The sequence below is a fragment of the Triturus cristatus genome, chromosome 8 (genome assembly GCF_964204655.1).
Source record: "Triturus cristatus chromosome 8, aTriCri1.1, whole genome shotgun sequence".
Taxonomy (NCBI): Eukaryota; Metazoa; Chordata; class Amphibia; order Caudata; family Salamandridae; genus Triturus; species Triturus cristatus.
Genome location: NC_140591.1, coordinates 1,158,928,645 through 1,158,954,468, shown reverse-complemented (window position 1 = coordinate 1,158,954,468; position 25,824 = coordinate 1,158,928,645). Strand labels below are relative to the sequence as shown.

General features: G+C 44.0%; 1 protein-coding gene across 1 annotated transcript in view; it reads left to right on the top strand.

Moving 5' to 3' along the window:
• Positions 1-25,824, top strand: part of MITD1 (microtubule interacting and trafficking domain containing 1) — a 126,255-nt gene that overhangs the window by 88,594 nt on the left and 11,837 nt on the right. The window contains exon 5 of the mRNA XM_085622795.1: positions 16,372-16,487. Coding sequence (XP_085478921.1) covers positions 16,372-16,487 — 116 coding nt within the window. The remainder of the gene's footprint in view (positions 1-16,371; positions 16,488-25,824) is intronic.

Sequence of the window (25,824 nt, the reverse complement as noted above, 5' to 3'; positions counted from 1 at the left end):
GAGCGTTTCCTTCGGAACAGAGACTTTCATCAATTCGACAGAAGTGCAAAGCTCTTCTCCAGACAAATCGTCCAACGGTTCGGCAAGTGGCGTCTCTACTGGGATCGATGGCTTCTTGCATATTCCTCATTCCCAACGCCAGGCTGAGAATGAGGCCTTTACAACAGGACCTGGAGGACAAGTGGGACCAAGCATCGGGTCACTGGGAAGACCGTATTGTGCTTTCACAAGCAGCATAGTCATCTATTCTATGGTGGACTCGCCACATAACCTCTTAGTGGGAGTCCCCTTCCATCAGCCTGTTCCGACCCAGTCCTTGGTAACGGATGCATCCCTACAAGGGTGGGGAGCACACATGGATTGCCTACAGATGCAGGGGCGGTGGTCCGTCAAGGAACAATCCTACCACATAAACATGTTGGAGCTGCGAGCAGTCCATCTAGCTCTGAAAGCTTTTCAGCCCTCAATTACGTCCAACTCGATCCTCATTCAAACAGACAACACGACTACCATGTATTTCCTCAACAAACAGGGTGGTACGCGTTCTCGCCCCCTCTCCCTGGAAGCTCAAAAGATATGGCATTGGCTTCTAGCCAGAGGCCTCTCCATCTCAGCGGTGCACCTTCCAAGGGAACGAAACGTGCGAGCAGACGCACTCAGCCGGCACTTCGAAGATCAGCCAGACTGGGTGCTAAACGACGAGGTAGTGGCAGAAATTTTCCATCAGTGAGGGCCACCTTCCATAGATTTGTTTGCAGACGCTCAAAACAAAAAATGCCACGCCTTCGCCTCCAGGTTCCACCGTCCAGGGACGAGGGGGAATGCTCTTTTGATGGATTGGTTCGGAATATTTGCATACGCCTTTTCTCCCCTGCCTCTGATTCCGAAGGTGGTATCCAAACTCATCCGGTCCAACATGTCAATGATCCTGATAGCCCCGGACTGGCCTCGTCAGTGGTGGTACCCGGACCTATTACAGCTGTCGGTGCACCCCCACAGGCGGCTTCCTTACAGATCGGACCTACTGACCAAGATGGACGGGAAGATTCTACATCCCAACCTTCCCTCACTGAACTTGGCACCTGAGGTCCTGCAATATGGACATTTGAATTTACCACAGGACTGTATGCATATACTAAAGGAGGCAAAGAGACCTTCCACAAGGGCGTCGTACTCCTTTAAGTGGAAACGGTTCTACTTATGGTGCACTCGTAATCATTTTAATCCAACGACAGGGCAGGAGGAGCGTATTCTTCCTTACCTCCTGTACTTGGCTAAATCAGTGTTAAAGTATTCATCTATCAGAGTACACTTAGCGACCATTACGGCCTACAGAAAGTCTCCAAACCAGCCTTCCTTTTTTCAACTACTGGTAGTCAAGGATTCCCTACAGGGGTTGAAGAAAGTGTATCCCCCTGTTCAGCCTCCTTCTCCTCCTTGGGAGTTCAATCTAGTGCTCTCTAGATTGATGGGTCCTCCTTTTGAGCCCATCCATAAAGCCACGCTGCACATTTGACATGGAAGACCGCTTTCTTAGTCGCGATTACATCAGCGCGCAGAGTAAGTGAAATCCGAGCGCTGTCTTCCAAAGAGCCATATACTATCTTTCACCACAACAGAGTAGTATTAAGGACTCACCCTGCTTTTCTACCGAAAGTTGTATCTGATTTTCATGTTAATCAGTCAATTTCCTTACCGTCCTTTTTTCCCAATCCCGCTACTCCTGCGGAAAGGTCACTCCACTCTTTAGACCTTAAGAGAGTGCTTCAGTTCTATCTGGAGGGAACGAAGGACATAAGAAAATCAAAGCAATTGTTTTTAAATTATGGTTCCATGAGGACAGGCTTTCCAGCTTTCAAAAGGTCCATTTCCAGATGGATAGTGTCCTGTATAAAATTGGCCTACCAGCTGGCAAATAAGCCCCTATTGTTGTCACCTAAAGCACATGCCACTAGGGGGAAAGCAGCTACAATAGCTTTCTTGCATGACATTCCGATGGCAGAAATTTGCAAGGCAGCAACCTGGAGATCGGTGCATACTTTAACAAGGCATTATTGTCTTGAAGTAGGCCAGGCCTCCGTTAGAAATCTATTCAGATAAGAGAAATATCTGGGTTTTCAAGTTTAGTTGTCTGAGCTTGATTGTTAATTATTATTTTCCTTTGCCCGCAGTGGATGAGGTGAGGCTCGCTATTCTATTCTAGTGCTTATGACTATTGATGAGGATCCCCTGGAAGATAGGATTAGTTACTTACCTGTAATCCTAGTTCTCTTCCAGGGGTATCCTCATCAAAGTCATAAGCAACCCTCCCGCCTCCCCGGGCAAAGGAGCCTTATTTTTAAGGAATTGTCAACTCTTTGTGTCATGGCTTTGTGTCACCGCAAAGAACAACTGACCTAACTGTCACCCCTGAGCCATGATGGGAAGCTAGGGGTCATGGCTGCCTTAAAGGCACGGTGTCAGTTTTTCTATGTTGCTATGAGTTCGCTTTCTAGCCTTTCTAGGCTGTAGTTTTCTGCAATGCAGCCTGTGAGCTGTCAATGCTTTCAGTTCTATCTGAGGTTTTGTGCTAAATGCTAAGCATTAAAAACGGTTTTCAAACATGATTTGCTGTTGTTTCTTCCCTGTTTTTATGATATATTGTTTGTAATAGATATATTATTTATAATATACAGGGGAGTCCTTGCAGCATTATTCAGCTCTGGTTATGAAAGGCTGCATTTGCCTTTTTATTATATATATATGTGTGTATATATGTATATATATGTGGAGATGTCTACACTGACCATCACCTAGGTACTACCGATAAGATAGTTAACATTGGTCAGCTAAGGACATCTCAAAGAGCAATGGATAAGGAAAAAGAGATCGAGATGGAGGAAGTATGCTCTTGTAATATCTTGAGCTGGGAATATCGCAGGCTTAGCAGCTAAAGTACATGACCCTGAATGGATACTATTTGTGGAAAAGTACGATATACTATGCTTCCAAGAAACATGGCTGGAGAGGGATATTCATATTCAGGGCTTTAGTACATTCCATACTCCAGCAACTATTACTAATCATGGCCGTAATAAGGGGGGGTTGTGTATCTATATTTCAGTGGAGGCTGGGGTATCTAATGTTAGGATTAAGCATTGTTCTGAGTTTTTTCAGATTTTAAAATTGAAGTTAAAATGGAATAAGGAGGTAGTTATAGTGAACTTTTATAACAATGTCCCAACAGATCGAAAAGAGACTGTCTTTAGGGAATTAAGTAACATTTTAAAAACTATAGAGGAAACCATGATAGGCGATATGCCTTTATTATGGGTAGGGGATTTCAATTTCTCCCTTTGTGTGAACTGTGAACAGGGCATTTGTGGTCTAGGGGAAGACAAAGAGGATAATTCCTCGCATTTTATGCATAACAAAAGCGGGGAGATGTTTAATTATATATTATATCAATTTGACCTAGGTTTTGCCAATGAGCTTTGTATAAACTCCACACCTTTTTATCCAACTTTTAATGGGAGAGGTTGTACTTCTACTATTGATTTACCTGTATTTTCTAAACGATATGCTTCCAGTATTCAGGGGTGTACAACAGAGGAAATCTCCATGAGTGATCATTATCCAATTAGCCTAAAGCTGTGTGCTCGGAGAAATTATATAAAAAGCAAGAGCCATGCATCTTATGATTATGGGGTGCGATTGGCGACCACAAATGGTTATTCCCTAAAATGGGATAGTGTAGAACCTGAAGCATTCCTGCATAGTCTCAGTACTAAAACTCGGCCTGAATGGGAAATATGCCTCACACAGGGAAGTGCTGCTCCCGATGTCTACTTTGCCTTCTTAAAGATATCAGAGGAAGCCCATAGACTCCTGAGGAGGGAAATAAACTGTGGGAGACCGAGAGCAAAGGATTGGTTCGATAGTGATTGTTCTAGAGCCCATACACATCTTAGAAAGGATCTTGCATGCAATACCAAAATGTAAGGAGGACATTAAAAACGCAAGGACTGCCTACCACTTAGCCCGAAAAAAGCGTAAAACCCAGTGAAAGAAAGAAGCTTGGGAAAATTTACATCAGGCCTGTATAAGGAGGGACAATACTAGCGTTTGGAAGGCTGTAAACGCTCCTTTCTATCAGGATAGAGTAGCAGATGTCATAGATGTGGCTATTACGGGTGAAAGGTGGGTGGAATTCTTTGGGCATCTCTATAAATCTACGGGAGCTGTTTTGGATAGGCAAGCAGTGGACGATCAGGGTGTTTTCCCTCTTGAACTGAATTTTACCTTGAAGGAGGTGATAAGGGCCATTAGGGAGAGCGCGGCAGGAAAGGCACCTGGCCCCGACGGGGTACCAGTGGATGTCTACAGATCAAATATTGACCTCTGGGCACCATTGTTAACGAGGGTATTAAACAGTAGTTCCGCTTTTAAACTCATTCCTACGTGGACAGATGCGATAGTGGTACTGATCTTTAAAAAGGGGAACAGGAACGAACCTAGCTGCTATCGGCCTATATCCCTCCTGGATGCTTTGTTGAAAATTGCAGGGAGAATAATCCTTAATAGACTCAAAACCTGGGCGAGTGAGGCAGGATTTTTAACAAACCTACAATATGGATTTCATCCAGGCATGGGAACCATGGAGCAGGGATTGAACCTAGCCCTGATTATAGATAAATACATTAAGGCAAAAAGGGGGAAACTTTTTCTTACCTTTGTAGATTTGAGTTCAGCCTTCAATGGAGTTGACCATGGTATGTTGTGGAACACCTTAGAAGATCTTAAGGTGGACCGGGTTTTAATTCTGTTTATAAAGGAAATGTATAGAAATGCAGGGGCGAGGGTGTGTTATGGGAATACGGGGGAATGCTCGACAAAATTCCCAATTGAAAAGGGTGTCAGACAGGGGTGTATATTGGCTCCTTTTCTTTTCACACTTTATATTAATAGTTTGGGCCATCACCTCATTAGAGATCAAAATGACTATCCGACCATTAGGGGCACCCCCGTCCCTGTTTTACTCTACGCTGATGATGCAGTGATTATGTCAAGGACCCAACTAGGCCTTCAAAGAGCGGTTAATAGTTTTGTCATTTTACATGAAAGAGAGGGGCCTAATAGTAAATATAACAAAGACATTCACCATGTGTTGTGGTAAAAGTAGAGGTACAGCATGCAATATTTTTATTGATAATAGAAAGGTAGAAAATACTGTTACCTTTTGTTATTTAGGCATCACTTTTGACAAAAAGGGAACATGGAAATCAGCTATTAAGGCCAGAAAACTGAATTTTAGCAGGGCAGTGGGGGCAGTTATAAATTTTGCTAAAAAAAATAGGAGGAAGACCTGTACAAGAACTCTTGGAAGTCTATAAGACCAAATGTGTTTCTACTGGGCTGTATGGGGCCGGTTTATGGGGCATCGAAGAACCAGATATCATACAAACTTGTCAAAATAGTTTTATCCGCTATCTTTTGGGAGTCCCTATTTCTTCTGCCACCTATAGTTGCCATCAGGAATTGGGACTCTCTTATATATCGGATACCATTAAGATAGCTCCGTTATTACTGTGGCATAAGGTGTGGGTCACAGATGAGACAGGTTTCAATAGAGAGGTAATCTTGGACTGCCTTAAACTGGAGAGAGCAAAATACATGGTGTGGTTTAATTATATAAAAACGATAACCAACGCCATTGGGCACCCTGCATATTTTACGGACCCAAGCAGCTTGGAGGATATTTCTAGGAAAGATTTGAAAGCATACTGCTTGAAATTCCTCGAAGATCAAAGATGGTCTAAAGAGAGAGCAAAACACACTGTAATGGCACATCATCTCATCCTGAGTGGCTTGGGTCTTCAACAATATTTGCTGTCAGTACAGGATAGTTTTAGCCGTATGCTTTTGGCTCGTTTTCGATTTAGCTCCTTTTTTAGAATGGTTTTATTTCCGGTGGTAAATGTCTGGTCATCTGATATACCTGCATGCCCTTGTGATGATGTTTCATTACAATCAACAATGCACTGCACTTTATTTTGTAAATATTTTTCTATACCCAGGCAGATGTACCTTAGACCGATTCTTAAAAGTTGGAATATTAGATACTGCAGGGTAGCACTTTTAAGATTACAGATGTTGGAAACACCGGCAACTATTTTGGCTGTTACAACCTATTTGAAGGCGATCATTAGGTCCCGGGCTACAATGTAACTTTTGTAATTTTATTACATTTTAAAACCTTTTATAAATTTTTGTAGATTGTATTTTAAAGGTTTTTTCCCATGTGTATATCCATGATTGCTGCTAGACACTTATGATTTCTTCTGTCATGAAATCGGATAAAGTAAATGTTGATGTAATCTTGATATGATGTGACACGTTGCAGTTTAGGTATTACTACGCACCTTTATGCACTAGCACTTTATATCCCAAGATTGGATGTTACGTCCCCTGATTAGCCTATAATGCTCTATTGCCTTTAGCCCTCTAAGCATGCTTAATGACTGTCCCATGGTTTTTAAACATTCTATAAATATATTTTAAAATTATTTTCACTGTATTTGTATGAACTAGAAATGATAATATAAATGTAGGAATGTTTTTATGCTTTTATGGTAGATTTGTTGCACCGAATAAAGCTAATTTTGATTTGATTATGTGGAGATGCATATATGTTCGTCACATATATGATTGTGTTTCTGGGGTCCCGCGCATGGGCGGGAATATTCCAGTGCTTATGACTTTGATGAGGATATCCCTGGAAGAGAACTAGGATTACAGGTAAGTAACTAATCCTTCTCGATCTCTAGTGCACAAATAATCAGTGTCCCTGACTCCTCATGTATGGGCTGAGCCAGGACCCCAGGGAGGAGGTCCAGAGCCAGAGAGAATACCCAGGACATAACAAGCATTGGAAATGCAATAGGTCTCGCATTTGTTTGAGTTAGAGCTTTTGGTGTTGTAAATGGCAATGTCTTTTACCCATGTGTAATGGAGTTTATGTATGTGGTGTGTATTGGAATTATGTGGGTTGGATTGGAATTGTTAGTTGTGGAGCAACATGAAGCATAAGTAAGGAGAGTGAGGAGAAGAGCACAACGAGAAGGAAGGAAAGAGTGAGGAGAAGAGCAGCATGAAGAAGGAATGAGTAATGAGAAGAGAAACATGAGGCACAAGGAGGGAGAGTGAGGAGGAGAAGAGCAGCGTGAGGCACAAGGATGAAGACTGAGAAGAAGAAAAGCAGCGTGAGGCACAAGGACGGTGACTGAGGAGAAGAAGAGCAGCGTGAGGCACAAAGTTGGAGAGTGAGGACAACATATCACCTGATAAGGAGAATGCAAAACAAGTCGCCTCACTGGCTCAGAGGATAACAACATATTTACAGTAGCAACACTATGGCTCATGGATAGCTGGGTTAGGATCTCAAAATATTCATGAAGGTGTTATCACTCCTGGTTCGTGACATGATTGCTTGAACTAAGGGAATTTCTTTGCAACATCCTTAAATGGCATCAATTAATGTTGGTATGATCTTAAATGTTAATCTCGGACCTCCCTGGAAGGTAAGAAGTTGAGAACTATGCACTAAGTTTCTAACCCCATAAACCCTCCATATACCAGCATGCATATAGTTTCGCAACTGCCAGTGACTGAAATCCATTGATGGAATTATAAAAGTGCAAGTACTAACTATGCTAGAGTGCCTGTTTGCTGTGAGGAGCAGCGGTACTCAATAAAACTAATGCACAATTATGAGTAGTGCTGGCATTCTCCTTTTTAAAGTAAAGTGCAGATAATTTAATGCACTGACTTTAGCACATCCCAGCCCAAAAGTTAAGACTTCTTCCCTGCACGTCACCCACCTCAGCACTCGGCACATCTGGATCCCAGTCTAACATGCCCGCCCCCACCCCACCTCACTTCGATGATCTTGATGAATCGGGGGGGGGGGAATACCGGGTTCCTGGTGACGGCGATGAGCAGCACATTGGGGAAGACCTCCATGATCATGAGCGGGGCAAGGACAGTCATGACCGGCGCGGAGTAGACTTCACCCCCTTCCTCCCCTCCGCTGCTCTTAGCCCCTCCGTCCCCTCCGGCCAATGTGCTGAGGTGAGCCCAGGAGGTCTGCAGGTGCCTCCGCTGGAACTGGAAAGGCCCTCGGCCTCCGGGGACTGGGAGCCCCCATGCCCTGTGCGGGGAGGCCATGGGTGGTGGAACAGGGCAGGCCGCGAGGGCACGTAGCCCCACTCTGGCCCGCGCCCTACAGGAGCTCCAGAGTCGCCGGTATCCGGCCATGCTGTGCGTCTGCTCTCACCGGGGAGGTGGCGCACACTGCTGAGCTAGCACCTCCAGGAGCTTCACCCATTGCTAAGGTCAAGGGAGGCGCTTCAGCAATGTACACACAACACCAGAGTGTGTTATCATATTTCTTAACAAGAAAACGTATAGTTTAATATTGCGAACACAGACCCACAATGTGTTTGAGAAAACTAATAGAATGTTTTATAAAGTTATAAAATGCACAATTTAAATCGCACGTTAGGGACATAATAAAAGGACACTGCAGTAGTTCTCATTGTAAACTCAAAGAATCAGCGTCATTTTGACTTCTTTATTTGAGGTCCTATTACAGTGAATATGAAAGTGATATTTCAAGACGGCTGGCTGGAATTCAGGGGTCGTCATAGTCACTCGCTGTTTACTTACTGTCACATACTGTGTCGATCCGCACAAGCTGAACTCAAATATTGTCGCCTTCTTGGAATTCTCATGCTACTCAAAGGACCATCTCCAAAAAAAGACATTTTCTTGGAACAATTGTTATCAGAAGGAAAATTCTTGTACACAGAAGTGAGAGCATCAACAGAACACGTCCAACAGGACGCTTGCTGTTATAGTTTCTCTAATTTGCAGTCTAAATGTTTATCAACTCATGAATAAGTAATGGCACCCTTTTGAGTTGGCATGTCTCAGTTTTCAATCGACCAATTTTTGGCGAATGAGCTTGTTTCCACCGCAACGAGAAGAACATCAGAATAAAACAATAAACAAGCACTGGCAAAGCCAAAAAGTCCGCTTTTTTGCACTGCCAAGTCTTGTTCTGCTCAGTCACGTGTTTTTTGTACATCTTTATTTTTGGGTATTCTGCTAGTCCCATACCATTATAAAAGAAGAGGATGTGTTCTCACGGCCAGAGCTGCCGATTTTGGAGCTGGGAAACCAAGGTTCTAGCTTCTGGTCAAATCACTTAATCTCCCTGTGACTACCAAAAAACAAGCCCAATCCACTGTAAAACAAAGCCCTAAACCAAACTAACATCCTACTAAAAAACGCCCAAATGATGGTCAACAGCAAAAATTGCTAAAAGCCTAAAAAAATATAAGCACGTAGAGGGAGGCATGGCGAAAATAATACCCCCAATACAACTGTGGAATTAGGCGGAGGTGGGAGGGAGGAAAACTATATTTAAATGTAATCAGCTATGGTGCCGAGACTACACACGGGCAAACAGAAACATAGCAGGAAATAAATAAATAAAGTAGTCCCCCAGAGAACAGACAAAGAACTGTAGTGTGATGAGACAGTACTTAGTCCCTGCTGCATGGGAGGAACAGAGAAAGGAGGGACAGAGAGGCAGGACTGACCACTTGCAAGCAAGGATTTTTGAAGGACACTGAAACAAACAAATCAAAGGCTGGGGGATGGCTTTAAACCAACATAAGAAATTACAATAGGTCTCGAATGCTCGACCTAAAAAAGAGACTAATCTTGAGCTCAAGTCATAAAGGAGTCGAACAGCAGACCACCAACTATCATCAAATCATATCATGGATATTTATTTAGCGCAAACATATCACCCGAAGGTCTCATGGCGCTAGTGGAAACTCAGATGTTAGTTTAAGCAGAGCCGTTTAGGAGTCAAACAGCCAAGTTTTTAGCTCCCTAAGGAAATGATTGTGACTTGAAACAGTACGCAGGTACAGGGGCAATTTGTTCCAGAAAGCAGGCGCTAGGAAAGCGAAAGATCTCCCTCCCATTCTGGATGCACGGATTTTAATGGAAGTTAAGAGAACTTTGTTGCTGGATCTTAAAGCCCTGCATGGGCAATACCAGTTAAGTTTCTTCTTCCAGTAACCTGCACCATTGCCATAGATGTTTTTATGGGTTAGGCAGAGAATCTTGAACAGGGTCCGTTTTCTAACGGGGAGCCAATGGAGAATCCTTAAGATGGGGGCCGAGGAGGATCCCGAAGGAAGATTGAGCACCAGTCTAGCAGCCGTGTTCTGCAAGACTTGAAGCCTGGTTAGGAGATCTTCATTTATTGAAGACAGCAGAGCATTGCCATAATCCATACGATTTATGATCAGGCCTTGAACTAATGGTTTCCTAGCTTCGATTGGGACCCATTTAAAAATTTTGCGTAGATTTCGCATGATGCCTAAACAGGAACCAACTAAGTGATTGACCTGATCTTTCATAGACAGTTTATTGTCTATTTGGATGCCCAGATTCTGGACAGATTGTTTTGGCTCTGGGCAGGGACCCATGGTTTGGGGCCACCAGTCACTGGTCCAGTATTCGTGTGCTTTGCCAAAGAGGACTATTTCAGTCTTTCCTCCATTTAGTTGGAGATGGTTCGACTTCATCCATCTGTTGATGTGGGTCATACAGTTTTTAAAGCGTATTTTCGTATCAATAGGATCTGGGCCGAGAGTGATCAGAATTTGAGTATTGTCGGCATATGACACGACATCAAAGCTGTACGATCTGATCACATCGGCCAACGGAGTTACATAAAGATTAAAAAGCGTCGGGCTCAGAAATGAGCCCTGGGGTACTCCCATCCTTACGGATCTATTACTGGAAATTATGTTATTAATCTGAACAGCGGTGACTCGGTCAGTTAGATAGCTTCTCAGCCATTTGAGGGCTTTGCCCCTGACCCCAATCTCCCAGAGTCTTAGATCTAAAATGCTGTTGGAGATGGTGTCAAAGGCAGCCAATAGGTCTAACAGGATGAGAATAAATGGTTGTCCTCTATCCAGTGCTAGCCTGATGTTGTCTGTGACCTCTAACAGTGCTGTTTCAGTGCTGTGTGCGGACCTAAAGCCGGACTGTGACGAGTCCAGAAGACCACGATTTTCTAAGTGAGTGACGAGCTGTCCAACGACTCGAGCATCTTCCCAAATTAGGGGAGAAGCGAGATAGGACGAAAGTTTGTTTGAAGATTTGGGTCAGCTGTGTTTTTTTTTTTAGGATAGGCCTGACTCTGGCGGCCTTCCATATTTTGGGAACAACCCCTTGAGACAGCGAGTTATTAAATAAGTCTGTTAGACGATCAAGGATTGTTGGTGCAATTGTTGGAAGGAAACGTGGTGGTATAGGATCAACAGGTGAGCCAGATTTAATTTTGTTCATGGCTTCGATCACATCTTCCAGATTGCATGGAGAAAATTCTTCCAGAATGGGGATGAAGCTAGGGCGAATAGAGGGGTTGTTTTGTGGGCTATTGATAACCTCCTGAGGTGGAAAGCAGCTGTGAATTATGTTTATTTTGTCATCAAAATATTCAGCGAGAGAGTTCACCCAGTTGTGTGAGGTGATGTGAAATCTTTTAAGATGTTGTAAAGCTCCTTGTTGGAGTTTGCTGCTTTTTCTATTTGGTTTAGGAGGAATGATTTTTTTGCTTGTTTAATGCTTTCCAAGTAAGTCCGATGGACACTTTCATATTTTTCCCGATCAGTTGAATTTTTATTTTTCCTCCATTTCCATTCTCCATTTCCTATCATGCCTTGCATTATCAAAACAAGTAGGTTAAACCTTTAATAAGTACATGCTTTACTCCGAAAAATGTCATAACCTCTCTAACTTTAAAGAATTCTAACAATATCTTTAACGGTAACTACATTCTTAAAAATATCAGTAATTGTAAACCGCAGTATTTGCCCACCCTTTTTGGGGGGTTTTCTACTAAGGGGTGATAAATACATAGCACCGCCGGAGGAACTCCCCCAGGTCTTTGCGTGTGCCCTGTTTTTTAGACAGAATACCAAGCCAAGGCCGGTACTCAAACCAAGGTCCTCCACTCTAGAGTCAGTAGCTTTAATTAATATGCTATTCATTCATTTGTTTAGTCTGCCGCCTGGGAAGCGAGTCTTTAAAGAGTCTTCCCTGAGCACTGAAAGCTTCTGCTGCCTTGGCCTGAAAGCCTCTGCTGCCTTGCTCTGCATTCCATATCACCTGGACTCCCTGGGCTTGCACACTGCACATAAGAAAGTAGTGCATATGAAAGACATAATTATTAGAACGGAGAGGAAACGCAGCCTCTGTCTATGGCCTTGCGCTGCAACTAAGTAAGAAAACCCCTGCGGAGACTAGGACAGCCCACAAGGCACCAATTGATCAATCCACCAAACATTTAGCTCCTTTTAGTAAAACTTCACAAACTCCACTCCAGAGCGTAGGTTTAAGGGTTCTTTCGTTAAAACAATGTGTTTCAGGACCCAATACTACCTCATGTGATATCAGCAAGGCAACCACAAAAATAAACAAGCATCTGCAATGCACTAGGTCTTGCATTTACGCAAGTTTGAGCTATTGGCATTGTAAATGACAATGACTTTTATATATGTTTTGGTTTTTAAAACATAAATAAAAGGCATTGTCATTTACAATGCCAAAAGCTTAAAATCTCGCAAATGCGAGACGTATTGCATTCCAAATGTTTGCTACGAGTTAAATAAACAAGCCGATCGTCACAACTGCGCACAAGAGACCCTCCTGAAGTAAGAGAAACTCATTAAATAAAATAGTGCTTACAGAATAAAGAAATACGGTGTAAGAACCGAAGTAAAAGGGCCAGTCCTCATGGGAGGTTACACACAAAGACAAGGCAGTACCAAGGAGGGACTATCAAGCCTAATAACGAATCAGAAGCTAGCATTTATGAAGGACAATGACACAAGCCAATGACCAATTTGGGCAGAGAGTGGACGGGGCTTCAAGTACATACTCCAATACAGCATGGATCGCAGAGCATCGCATGTGCTGCCCAGGCACGACCTAAAAACGCAGAATGAATTGAATAGAGGGCCTCAGTTGATTAAATAGACCAGTAAGACTGGCCAGCTAGGCAAATTAGGTCGATCAGAGTTGGTTTTTTAATCACCACATGGTGTCAGGGGGAGGTGTGACCCACCTTAATGTAAGGGATGAGACAAGGTATGCTCAGGAGGTAATGGATAGTATAATAAGGCTTTTGGTCTGTTTTACTCCACTGTGAAGAAAAAGCCAACTTTCACTGTGTCTGTTTTAAAATCTACAATGGAACCCCATCACACAACGGGTTTAATCTGGATCTCAAACTCCAGAAACAAGCTACTCACTGATTAGAATCTAGATGGAGGAAGTGGCAGCATGAATCCTGCTCTGAACTCTATTTGCAGTTTTTCCGAATCTAATTGCTCTCAGGGAAATGAAACCTGACTTTAGGACGAAATCATTTGGTAATGCCGCAAGTCAACTGAGCTGCTAAAGTTGTTGTCTCCTCATGTCTCCCAATCTCACTGCTATCCCGTGGTGGCCTTCTCAGAACGTTTGGAACTGTATATTTTCTGTATAAGTAAAGTTAGTAGGATAATTTAAGGACTGACTGTGACTACTGGACAGCCATTTACCGCCTCTGTATCTCCTTCTGTTGCTTGGGGTGTTCTCCCGACAACTTTCCAATCTTGCTGAGATTGAAGCTATCCTGAGGTCTTTTAAAGCTGCATACTTGCCTGTAATCCTGCCCTTACCCCGCATGACTACTCATGGAATTGTGTGCAAAGTTTGCCCAGAAAAAAGGGTCCACATGGTTATTGCACATTCAGCTGGTATTAACTTAGAATGGGTGGATTTAAGTGTGGAGATACCAACCAGATAATTTTATTCCAGCAACCCTGGTATCTCTGTGGCTAACTCATAATTGGGGTTAGCTTAAAAAATAATCATCATCCCATTCAATGGAGTTGCCAGAAAATCAAATCTCTAATGGCAGCGAGCAAATGAAACCTAACATTCCGTACTAGGGTTCCTCTCAACGTTCCATCAGCCTATCCACATACCAGCTATGCACCGACTCATATATTCTTTTCCCATCCATCTTTTTACCCTTCCATCCAGCATTTTGCTAATCTGTCAAACCAACATTTCAGCCTGCTGCCATCTTTACGCCTATCAGTTTGTTTTTCCGCTCACATATCCATCCTTCTATCCTTCCTTCTCTTCTTCCTTCTATCCAACCATCCGTGCAAGGTGCTGTCCACCACCCATTCATTCATTCTGTGATCCATCATTTCACTTTTCTGCCCATCCATTTATCCCTCTATCTTTCTATTCACCCAACTGTACTTGCATACCCCTTTCCAACAATTCCCCTTCTTACCCTTGCTCTTCTATCCATGCTTTCACTCATCCAAATTTCACCCTTCTACTCCTGCATACTTTCTCCTGCCTGCCCATCCCTCTAGCCTCTAAATTTCCATACAGCTAATCGTTTCACCATTGCATCTATCAACGCTTCTCACTTCCATCCATTCACCCTTCTTTCTTTCCTTTTCCCTATTATTCCTTCCACCATTCCATCATTTTGCCACTCATCATTTCTTCCTCTTTCCTTTCACCCTTTTTTCCAACTTTTTTTCAGTTTACCTTCTTTCCTTTCACCTGTTCACCATTCATTCCTTCCTCCACCCCCTTTATTTTCATCTTTATTTTTCCTCCCTTCCTTCTTTACTTTTTTCTTTTTTTACCTTTCTCTCTTGTGCACCCTCTTCTGCTCTGTTTTCACTGTTTTCTTTCTTTGTCTCTGCTTGAAAGTCACCCCCCACCCCATCTCTAATTTCTTCCATAGTATTTCCTCAGTGTTATCCATGACCATTGGTCTGCCCACATGCAGATACACGAGAGTCAAAAAGGAGTAATCAACTTTTCAGTGTGACCCAGTGTAGAAGCAACCTCCAATTTAGCCACTAATTCCTTTGATGTAAGTATCTACTGTTGATCACGTGGTTCAACTTTAGACCTATCTCTGTTTTGCCTGTGCTGGCTAAAATAATGGAGAAAGTTGTGGTTGCCCAACTCCAAAGGTAACATTATAGTAAAATGTGCCTTTTCTCTTTCCAGTCAAGCTTTTGGCCAAAACATGGCATTGAACATTTATTTTTTGGCTTTTGCGACGCTGCCCTTTAATACATGAATGAGTGTGCCCTCCGCTTGCTCATACCAGACCTATATACAGCATTTGAAGCTGTGAACCATTAGATTCTTCTGAACAGGTGAACCACAGCTATGCAGGCTTGTTACAACATCATCAGCTGGTTCAAACCTTTCCTCATCAAGCAATCACAGAAGCTTTCTCTGAGTCCTATTTTCTCTAATGAAGTTGACCTATTGCCCACATTGTTCAATCCTGATATTGCACCCCTTTTTGATACATTCAAGGATACGCAATTGGAAGAATAGGGATATGTGGGTGCGTTTAAGTTCTCTGTAGATAACACTTTGATAACGGAACGGCTTAATTTATTTAAGCATGTTGAATGCATTCTAATTGGCTCCAACTTAACAGTTACAAAAAAGAGATCGTTTGGTACGAAGTTCCGTGCAATCGCAATACACTGCCAATCTTTTTTGATGGTGACAATGCCATCAGTACTCTAGTGGGGAAAGTTATATTAATGTTTCTTCCACCAACTTTTTAATTTTCACCCTCTTCTCGCTTTATCTTCCATGTTCCATAAAACACTGGTTGTAGGAACTATAGTGAATTTTGGACTTGACTGGTAACTTTCTTTTGTGCAGGACTTTCAGCAACTCCGTTTTGTCCCCTTCAGGGAGCCTAAGACGAAGCAGCTACATTGATTTAGAATTGGGCATGAGAGACTAACAAGTTAATTGCACTGGGTCCCCAGCAGAGGCTGAGTATGCTTTAGATTGGGTTGCTGGATGTTCCGCTGTCAGCAGCATCCTACCACTATATTTGGCAAATTCGATTTCTTTATATTGCCCTATAAGGAATGTGAAAGGCTACTCAGCAACCTAAGGTTATGTTAAGGTTCAAAAGAGGTGATTATTTACAGTTTATCGTCCTTGGGGAACTTTTAGCCGCAATATTAGAGATCTATTCATCTAACTTGGTCACCTTTATGTAGGAAAAGAGAATCTACCTCTTTAAACAGAGCATTTTTAAGATCTGCCCTAAGAGACCTTCATAGGTAGTAGTTTGTGTAATATTTGTTATAATTCATTCCTTCTACTGTAGATTCACATTGTCATAGAAAACTACACTTGAACAGTGAATAATATCAACATTCTATTTTGTTTCCATAGGACAATGGAAAAGAACAGCAGATGAGTGCGCTACAGGAGATAAAACAGTCTTTGAAAGGTTATGGAATTACGTTGGAAATCTCCTTTTCTTCTTCAATCCACGACAGAGAAATTAGGTGGGTGCTCCAGACATTTTATCTCACAATGCTACTATTGGCTGTCCATAAGAATGGGTGTGAGTGGGATTTAGACATCCATCACGAACATTTTTAGTGTCATGCATCTATTATCGCTAACATTTTAGGTGCAGAGAAATCCTTAAAAAACCAAAATCTCCATGAAACTAAAGAATATGCTTAATCCAGTAAAACCCCCGAATACCCAAGGGGACTAGCTGAGACAATGTTGCCACACCATGCATTCAAAGAATAAGTGGCAACCCAATAAACCTGGGACCAGGGCGGTACAATAGATAAATACAGAAGCCCAGTTGGTGGATCAGCGTTCCCAAACCGCTTGGCGACACCATCAAGGATCGGTGTAGGAGTGCCGCAGGGCAGATTCTTAAGTATGACTGCTCAAACACTGATCCACCGACCGTGTTTCCGCATACTCACTTCTGTGAAGGACCATTGTTTCTTTCACTGATACACCGATTTCCTAGGTGAGCAGTCTGCATTATTGGAACACTGATACCCTGACTGTGGTTCCTAATTCTCACTTCTATGAAGGACCTCTGTTCCCTCTTTCACTGATACACCCATCCCCTACGGTGATCAGCTCGCATTATTGAAACACTGATTCAATAACGGTGTTACAACCTTTCTGCGAAATCCTAGAACCATTGACGACACTCGTGATGTTTAACTGGAAAACTGGTTCTTACTCAATTTAGCATTGAGTGCCTACATATTCCTAACCCGGTCGGTACTGATTTATTCCTACAACCCGGGCTAGCTACACTACAGGAGTACCTCTACCCCTTTGAGTGCTTCCATGATGTATCTCCCTCCGTCCTGATGATGACCCTGTATAAGTAAACTGGGTTGAAGCATCAACAAAACACCAGTGGAAGGTTTTTTAATTTGATTATTAAAATTTTTCTCTGTTTCAGAGTACAATTTGACAACCAGTATATTCACCTCAGTCGCTACCTATGTACATATGATTATTGTATGCACTTGCGCTCTTTATATTTAGTTATCTCACTCGCGCTGCGCCCTTACATTGTTGGGAGCACCCTGATATTTTGAATTGTCCAAAGAGAGAAGTCTAACTCTATTAGTCTTTTCTTTCTGGAAATAAGAAATTGAGTTAAAAAAACCTGATCTTTTTTCTAAAACCAATCTCTCTAATTGTTTTATTTAGTTACCTAGGAAGTTGAGGTTGACACTTCTCTGCAAGAACTGTTGTTCACTTTCTCTACTGCCACGCCATGCATAGCAGCATCCAGATTGCCATGCGAGTGTTCAGGACTGAATTCAATTTCATCACTTTAACCTGCTGTATAGGTTCCAACTTTATGCTTCTCCCCCCCAAAAGCCTGACAGGACACTGAAGTCTTGTTCATTTGACCTGCTCATTGGGAGATTTAGAATATTTCCCTGAGCACTTAGGTGGGCTTCTCTTTTAAGGGAACTCCCAGTGACTAGGGTGAGATTTAGTAGATGTGAGTACAATAACCATTGGAGGCGGAGCACGCTGAGCGGTCCTGTGCAGTGAAACATTAGGTGTCAAACCATGTTCGGGGGGGCTCAGAGCAAGCAGGACTTGGGTTAATTGCCTCTGATGTCCCACAGTTCTTCCTACAATAGCTTTGTAAACTTTGCCCGACTACAACCCCTTCAGCTGTTGACTGTCAGTCAATGATGGCAAGCAGTTTCAAGCTTCTCAGGGAGGTAGTGTGGGACTGTGCAGGCCCAGAATTCAACAGCACAATAACCGATTGCCCAAACTAGAGATTTACTTAGAAAAGAAGAGTACTTCAATGCACAAAAGTAAAATGGAAGACACCTGTACACAATGCAGGGCGCATTCCTGCCCCATATTAGGGGGCTTTCGTAGATGTTTCAGAACACACAATGGAGCTTCAACAGTCTTGGCAAGTTCAGGATAGGACAGCCACACCAACGTGTAGACTACCAGCTGTCTGCTGTGACTGAGAAAAAAGCACAGACCTGTTCCAAAATATATTAGAAGCTGGTAGCTAGGTGAATTTTTTAAATAGAAGTAGGAGTTGCTGTTTGCTCAAAATTACAGACTGCCAGTGTACTCATTTTTTGATGAATGGCTGAATTGTAAATTGCAGCTCAACGTAAAGCTTCGCTGGATATAAAAACACCACAATGTGCACTGTTTAATCCAGAGGCTGGGTCTCCCCAATACATTCTGTCAATTGTACCAAAATGATTAACTCGCCAGGCTGCCTCAGAATATACAGATAAAAGTAGTAGTAGTAGATGTTGTGTAAAGCGGGCAGTAGAAGAATCAATTCCATAATTCTAGGATATAGACATGACTTGGGACATTTGAAGGAGGGGCAGTCTCTATCACAATATTAGTGCAATAACTTGTCCCTTTGCGCCTGAAATGATGGTGCTGTGTGTCCTGCCTATGCGCTTAGAACGTCAAGGCTGTCAAGCATTAATGGTCAACAAAGGCCAGTGCAGGGATACAAACCCATGGATCATCAATTAAAAAACGAAAATAACTTCACAATGCAAGACTTCACAAGGCCAGTCACTTTTTTTCTTCCTCCCTACCTACCTAATACTTCTGCAACTGATGACCACAGAAATTAAATAGTACCAGTGGGAGGTGGCTGTAGAGTGGGAAGTAATGCTCTATGGCCAAACCACATTATGTCTTACAGCAGGATTGGGGATGCAATAATTGCATAAACTAGAAATTTCAAGGATATCTCCCTTCTGAATCCTAGTCTAAAGAGTTCAAGCCTTCTGTGACTTGTCCTATATAAGTGTATCTTTTATTTGTTTGCTTTTGGGGAAGAAATTAGTAAACAGTATCCTCCCTCCTATTTTGTCCTTTTACTTAAAAATACAAGCGCATTTTAGCCTTCCCAGACTGTCCTCTCTTTACTTCACTTGTTCTGTAGATGGTCATCTGCTGCCAGACTCTTGCATCAGAACCCCACATAGCCACTGTTCTGATTGCGACAGTTCTGTCCAGAAAGCTGACCCTGCCATATGTGTTGTTTCTTGCCGGTTCATTAAAGGTTATAAATGCTTACAACTGCTGCGTTTTACCTTTTTAACAGACATCTAGTCAAGCAACTCCTTGGAAACGAGATACGCATCTGTTTCTCTGGAGTGAGAGTCAGCCCCTAAATGAAACCAAAGTTTTGGTGGGCCAGAATTGCGAGTCCCTGGCTACTTATCATTCAAAAGTATTCACATTTAGTTTTGATGGTCCTACTCTTCTAAACTGAGAACAGATACCTCTGATTGGATGAGCGGGCTGAGCAAGGCAGGGTGACCTCTTTTGTGAATAAAATGTCTGAATGTACCCGAGTTGACCACATGCTATGTAGTCAATCAACTGATAAGGTGACCGCAGACGAGAAAACTGAAATGTTGCCACTCAATAAGCTCACAATTATCCAAAATGATCCGGAACTACTGCAAGAAATATAACTAGGCAGGCTTCAGATTGGACAATAATGTCTGTGGCAGCCTCAGCTAAATTGTTTAATTGGAAGAGAAGCTAGGATTGCATTCCTTTCCGCTGGCACTTCATCAACTCCGCTTGCTTCTTCCCTTGTTAAAATGCTGACTCTCCTGATGGAATAATTCCTCAGCAGAAGATGGTGTCCAGTATTTTATACAATATAAACCAAAGCAGCAACTTGAGCAAAACTTGGAAGGGGGGAGGATGACGGTACAAGTGTTGTGTAGCGGCAAAAAGAAGCTCCAAACGCAAGATACATATGGCTGTCTAGGAGTGGTTTCCCTATTCAGGTGGGGTGCAAGACTGCTTCCTCTACTGACCACACATTATTACCTTCTGACCAGATCATCATGTAACTGGATGATTTGGAATCAATTCTGTCTACTCATATAAAGCAAATCCTGGGCACACGTAATAGATAAACAGTTGATACAATAATGAAAAATTATCTGAAGGTCGACACCGGTAGTTCCATTAAAGGTAGTAAGAGAAAAAGGGGGATAAAATGTACCTGAAGAAAGCGTTATGCGAATATCTAAAATGGGAGAGGAGAAATGAGAAAACGTACTCAATAAGCTAGTCGGAGCAGACAAAACTATGGGCAAAGAACAAAGAAAAAGTTGGTAAAGGGGAAATGTAACATGAGTAAGGTAAAGGAGGAAAGTTACGACTCACCAATGAACCGGTGATAATTCAGACCCTTTTTCTCTTACTACACGACCGTCACTATCGTGCATGCCTTTTTCCACTTTGTTTTAGTCTAGCCCCCTGCCTTGCTAGCCCTCCACGCACACCTCTTTTTCTTGCTATCTCCTATTTGTAGCATTTTGCTACACCATGTTCAACCTTTTTATAATATCGCTCACAATTTTACCTGCACGTAGCTTACTTGTGTATGATGTAATACATTGGATTTATTTTATTCCTTTTCATTTTGATCGCTAATGATGTCGTGCTACTTGTGGAGGCCATTTTACATCAGCAGCATAGCTTTAATGACACTTGTGTTTATTTTAATTTCTTTTACGCAAAATGTTATAATAATTTTTGTTTGCTTTCAATACTGATATGCTCTGCATTTGTGCTTTATACACCATGTCACTCTAACATGCGCACATTACTATTTGATTTTCACTCTCCCACACTTGCTTCTAACGCTCTTGCCCTCTGGTGTTTTTTAATATCGTTGTATGCGCTACATGCGCATTCTACCCATTGTTGACCTTCTCTCCTCTTGGTGAATTTTCTTTCTACATCCCCACTACTGTTTTGCGGTAACACAGTACTGTAAATTACTAGTCAATTTTCTCCTTTTGTTCTCTCCTAGAACAGGTCTATTGAGGGTTTTCACTGTCAGTTGGGTGTTGTGTGATGTCACCACACTATTTCAAGATGTTTATAATTTCATTCTCGTATCATGATTATGTTGCATTATATTATTTCCAGCCCTGAAGAGTCACGGGCATTGACCTGTTGACGAAACACGTGTCGGCTGGCGTTGTTGCTTTTCTCACGAATATCTCTTACATAAAACTGCTTTAATGGAACTACCGGTGTCGACCTCCAGATAATTTTTCATTATTGTATCAACTGTTTATCTATTACGTGTGCCCAGGATTTGCTTTATATTTACAGTGTTTAGGGCCTTTGGCTCATAACTCTTTCAGAGGTTTGGGGTCCACCTCTGCACTGGTGGCACCGTGAAGCATCATTTCTTCATTTCTATCATACACTATTTTAGTAACCTGCTTGAGCGCTGTTAAATGGTAGCGGCAGTTTCAGTCGATAACCTTTCAAGTATTGCCCGGCGGTAATCGCCTCTCATACCATTCGATAATTTACCAATGAAAGAGGCAGGCGCCGGAGACTGGAAGGCAGGAAACAAAGTTTTTATTCCGTCGGAGCAGAACACATCAGATCAGACAGCAAGGTATCGTCACGAGGTGCTCTAACTGCATCTCTGAGGCCTGGCCTCTCATACACAGGTTTATGACTTTATTGCAGGTTTATCACACATGGCACATTCTTGAGATCACTTTGATGCATAAAAGAACGTCTTCAGAATCCTTGGCTCAGATCCGATCCCACGCATAGCTACAGTAGAAGTTCCCACCCCACCCGCAGTAGGAGATGGCTATCACACAGCAGGATATTCCGCCAATTCCCGGGGGTGTGTGTGACCGGTCGGGTCTCAGGGGGTGGGGGGCCTTGATCTACTGTAATCCCTTTGATGTGGGGCGTTTCCCTTACAGTAGGGACAATAAACTGCATCCGCAGGGCTAGGTGATGGCCTGGGATCGGTTCGGACAATGGGGCGCAGAGGAAGGGGGTTATCAAAGGGATGCATGACCATGTATGGGATGTCGGTCAGGCGTGGGATGCGGTTCCATGGCAGGGTCGCGCAGAAGGAGAGGGTTTATGGCCTGTGTATGAGAGAGCGGGGGTGGCCGGCGCGCGGGGGATGCTTGCAGCGCCAGGGGGACGCGCTGGCGATCGGCAATGAGCAGGGAGAGACCAGGGTGCCTAAAATGGCTGCCGTGCGCTTTCCTGTGTGTCGCGCTGGGGAGAGACAAGATGGCGCAGATAATGTTCAGTTTGCAAGCTAAATTTCCACAGTCCTCCCTTTTAACATATCTCGCCAGCTTGTCTAGTTCGGATCTATCCCCATAATACTACAAACTTCCATCTCATACAGAGCTTTCATTCGTTCCGCTTCAAAGTTCAAAGTCTTAGGGCAGATGCAGTTCATAAAAAGCGAACATAAAGGTGGCAGACACTGAATCCCCAAGCAACATCCACATAGTATCACAATCGGTATTAGGATAAATGAAAACAGCCTCCATCCCCAACTTTTAATAGTCTCCCAAAACCAACTCCCAAGGGACCATCCTTCTTGCTCCTGATGAACCTCTGCGGAAAGTCTGTGGAGGTGTTCAATTGCTTTGTAGACTGAGGGTGAGTTATCCGGTACGTAGGTACAACAGCTGGACCCAATGATGCGGCATGCTCCTCCACGATCAGCCAGAACCACATCTAGAACGAGGCGGTTCTGAAGAGCCACCAGGCGGACGGCCTGAAGCTCGGCGGTGTTGTTGGCGAGGATGCCAGCCATAATGTTCATCGCCGTCTCGACTGCCTGAGTTAAGTGGCGGATGGCACGGCTGTTTGCCATTGGACCCCAGAGTGGAACAAGTCCCTTTACTGCATCCAGGAACTGTGCCCCGGTGGAGTCGGCTTGTACAAGGTCTTTGGCACGTTTCTGTCGGTGATGGTTTGCTGGAGCCACATATGTCGGAGGAAGGACAAAAGCGATGTAGCAGGTGCCTCCCCAACCTTTCGGGAGCCAGGTGTAGGCCTTAGTACCACAGATGAAGTACATATTCGGGGAGGCAACAAAGGAGGGTGGATCAACTGAGTCCAATGTTCGGGTGATGAGGCAGGAGCTGTGGCCCACCAGCTGCGCCCCCAGGCCTTCGAGGCACACAAATCCAGTGATGTTGATGACGGATAGGGCCACTGTCAGGGTGGCGGCCGTTCGTTTCCGGAGGTAAGAGAAGGTGGGTCTGGCTGGGTTGTTGAACACTTGCATTTCAACTCGTTCTTTGGCAGGGATGTTCATGTGAAAGGAAGTGTTTGATCTCAGAGGGCAGAAGGGGGCAGAAGTTTTTCCAGTTTTGTTCAGCCAGAACCCATGGTAGAAGTGCGACACAGTTTTGCCGGAAGTGGCATTGTCCCTGTAGCTTTCCTGCAGGAGGATTAGCCAGGCGAGGCTGGAACCATGGACAGAAAAAGGTGAAGGGATGAAAGGGATAGAGTGTCCAGTGGCATGTGGTAGCAATCCACAGATCCAGCAATTAGTGGCGTTGGCGGCAAGATTGTGTTGGTGGAGCAACTGCACAAAAGAGTTATTCCAGAACTCCTTACGCCTTTCTCGGAGTTGGGGTGAAAGTGAGATCAGATGGTGTTCTTTCATGGTGGTAGGTTGAACGGTGGTCAGCAATGTCTTATGAGCGGGTGTGCTCTCCTCCATGATCCAGAAGGTGACCATGAGGAGGAGGCAAAAGAGAAGGGTAATGAAAAGTGCAATAGTCTTTGAGCTGTGCATTCTGTCAGTCTTTGGGTTTTTGTAGTGGATCTTCGGACGTCCGGTTGCTTCCATCATCTTCATGTCGGGCGCTTCCAGCACCTTCAAGGGACTCGGTAGCGGGCAGAACCACAGACTTTGTTTAGTTTCTCTCCTGGTGGCCTTTGAGGTGACTAGGCTACCGCTCTGAGATTTCCACTTAGTTTGTGGTCTGCTTAGCCGAAGTTCTCTCCTTTCGTCGCAAGTTATACCCTTCCTTGGATGGCACGGTGGGATCGGGATATTTCACTAACTCAAGTGTCTCCGTATCTGGGCAGCGGCTCAGGGATGGTCGGTCTTTGTCCAGGAGTTCTTCTTGGGCGGTGATGCTGTCCGTGGTCGTCAGGGTCGGTGATACCTTCTTGCAGTGGTGTGCATGCAGCCAATTGCGTTTCCCCTCCACTCGAAGAGCTGTTCGGGTGGTGATCAGGACTTGCAGGGGGCCCGTCCACCGGGGCTCCAGACTCTTGGTGCGCTGGAAGTTACGCACTAAGACAAAGTCGCCGGGTTGGATGTCGTGCCCGGGGCCCCTGGAAACATCGGGAATGGCTTGCAGCACCTGCTGATGGATAACAGACAACGTTTTAGTTAGGTTATACAAATAGTCAGACATGAGGACGTCCGGGACGTCGTGGATGGATGTTGGCTTTGGTGCAGTCCAAAGGTTCATGGGCCGCCCGAAAACGACCTCGTAGGGGGTTAAGTGGTGTTTAGTGGGGGTGGAACGCATTGATAGCAATGCTAACGGGAGAGCGTCTGGCCATTTCAGTCCTGTGGTGGCAACTATTTTTGCTATCTTAAGCTTCAATGTGGCATTATGTCGCTCAACCAAGCCTGCAGATTGGGGATGGAAGACCGCATGGAATTTCTGTTTTACACCCAGCCCCTTTAAGATGAGTTGGATAACCTCGGCTACAAAGTGGGGGCCGTTATCGCTCCACAAAATTCGACAAAGGCCGTATCGGGGGAAGAATTCTTTCAGTAGTACTTTTGCGGTAGTCATAGCGGTGTTGTCGTGGGTTGGGTAGGCTTCCACCCACTTGCTGAAGGCACACACAACGACAAGTACGTACTTAAAACCTTGGCACCTTTCTAACTGGACATAGTCCATTTGTAGGACTTCAAAGGGGTGATTGGGAACCCCAAACCCTCCCCGGGGTACAGCAGTTCCTTTCCCAGGGTTGTGTTGGAGGCATACCTGGCATTGTTGGACCAGTCGTTTGGCTGAGTCTGGGATTTTGTCGTTGTGCCAGACTTTTGAGATGAGTTCGATCATGGGGGCAGACCCTATGTGTGCGGGGGAGTGTGCCATGGTCAGCATGGGGATCAAGTATGAGTCGGGTAGCAACCATTTGTTCGAGTCTTTAGTTCGCCAGCAACCGTCATCGTCCTTCAATCCCCCCCGGGCCCATTCAGTTAATTCGTGTGGTGTGCTGGCTAGTTGGATATACCTAATCGTTTCCCTAGCATCCTTCCATTTCTCAGTTTGTGACCTGGTCACGTACATATGGGTCGTGGACCTATTCTCGGCTGTGGTTCGGGCAGTAATGTCAGCTAGTGCATTTCCCTGTCCTATAATGTCTGTCACCTTCTTGTGTGCCTGGCATTTGATCACAGCCAGCCGTGTGGGGAGGAGGACTGCTTCGGTCAGGGCAGAGACTAGATCTCCATGCAGGATGGGTGTGCCATGGGAAGTCAAGAAT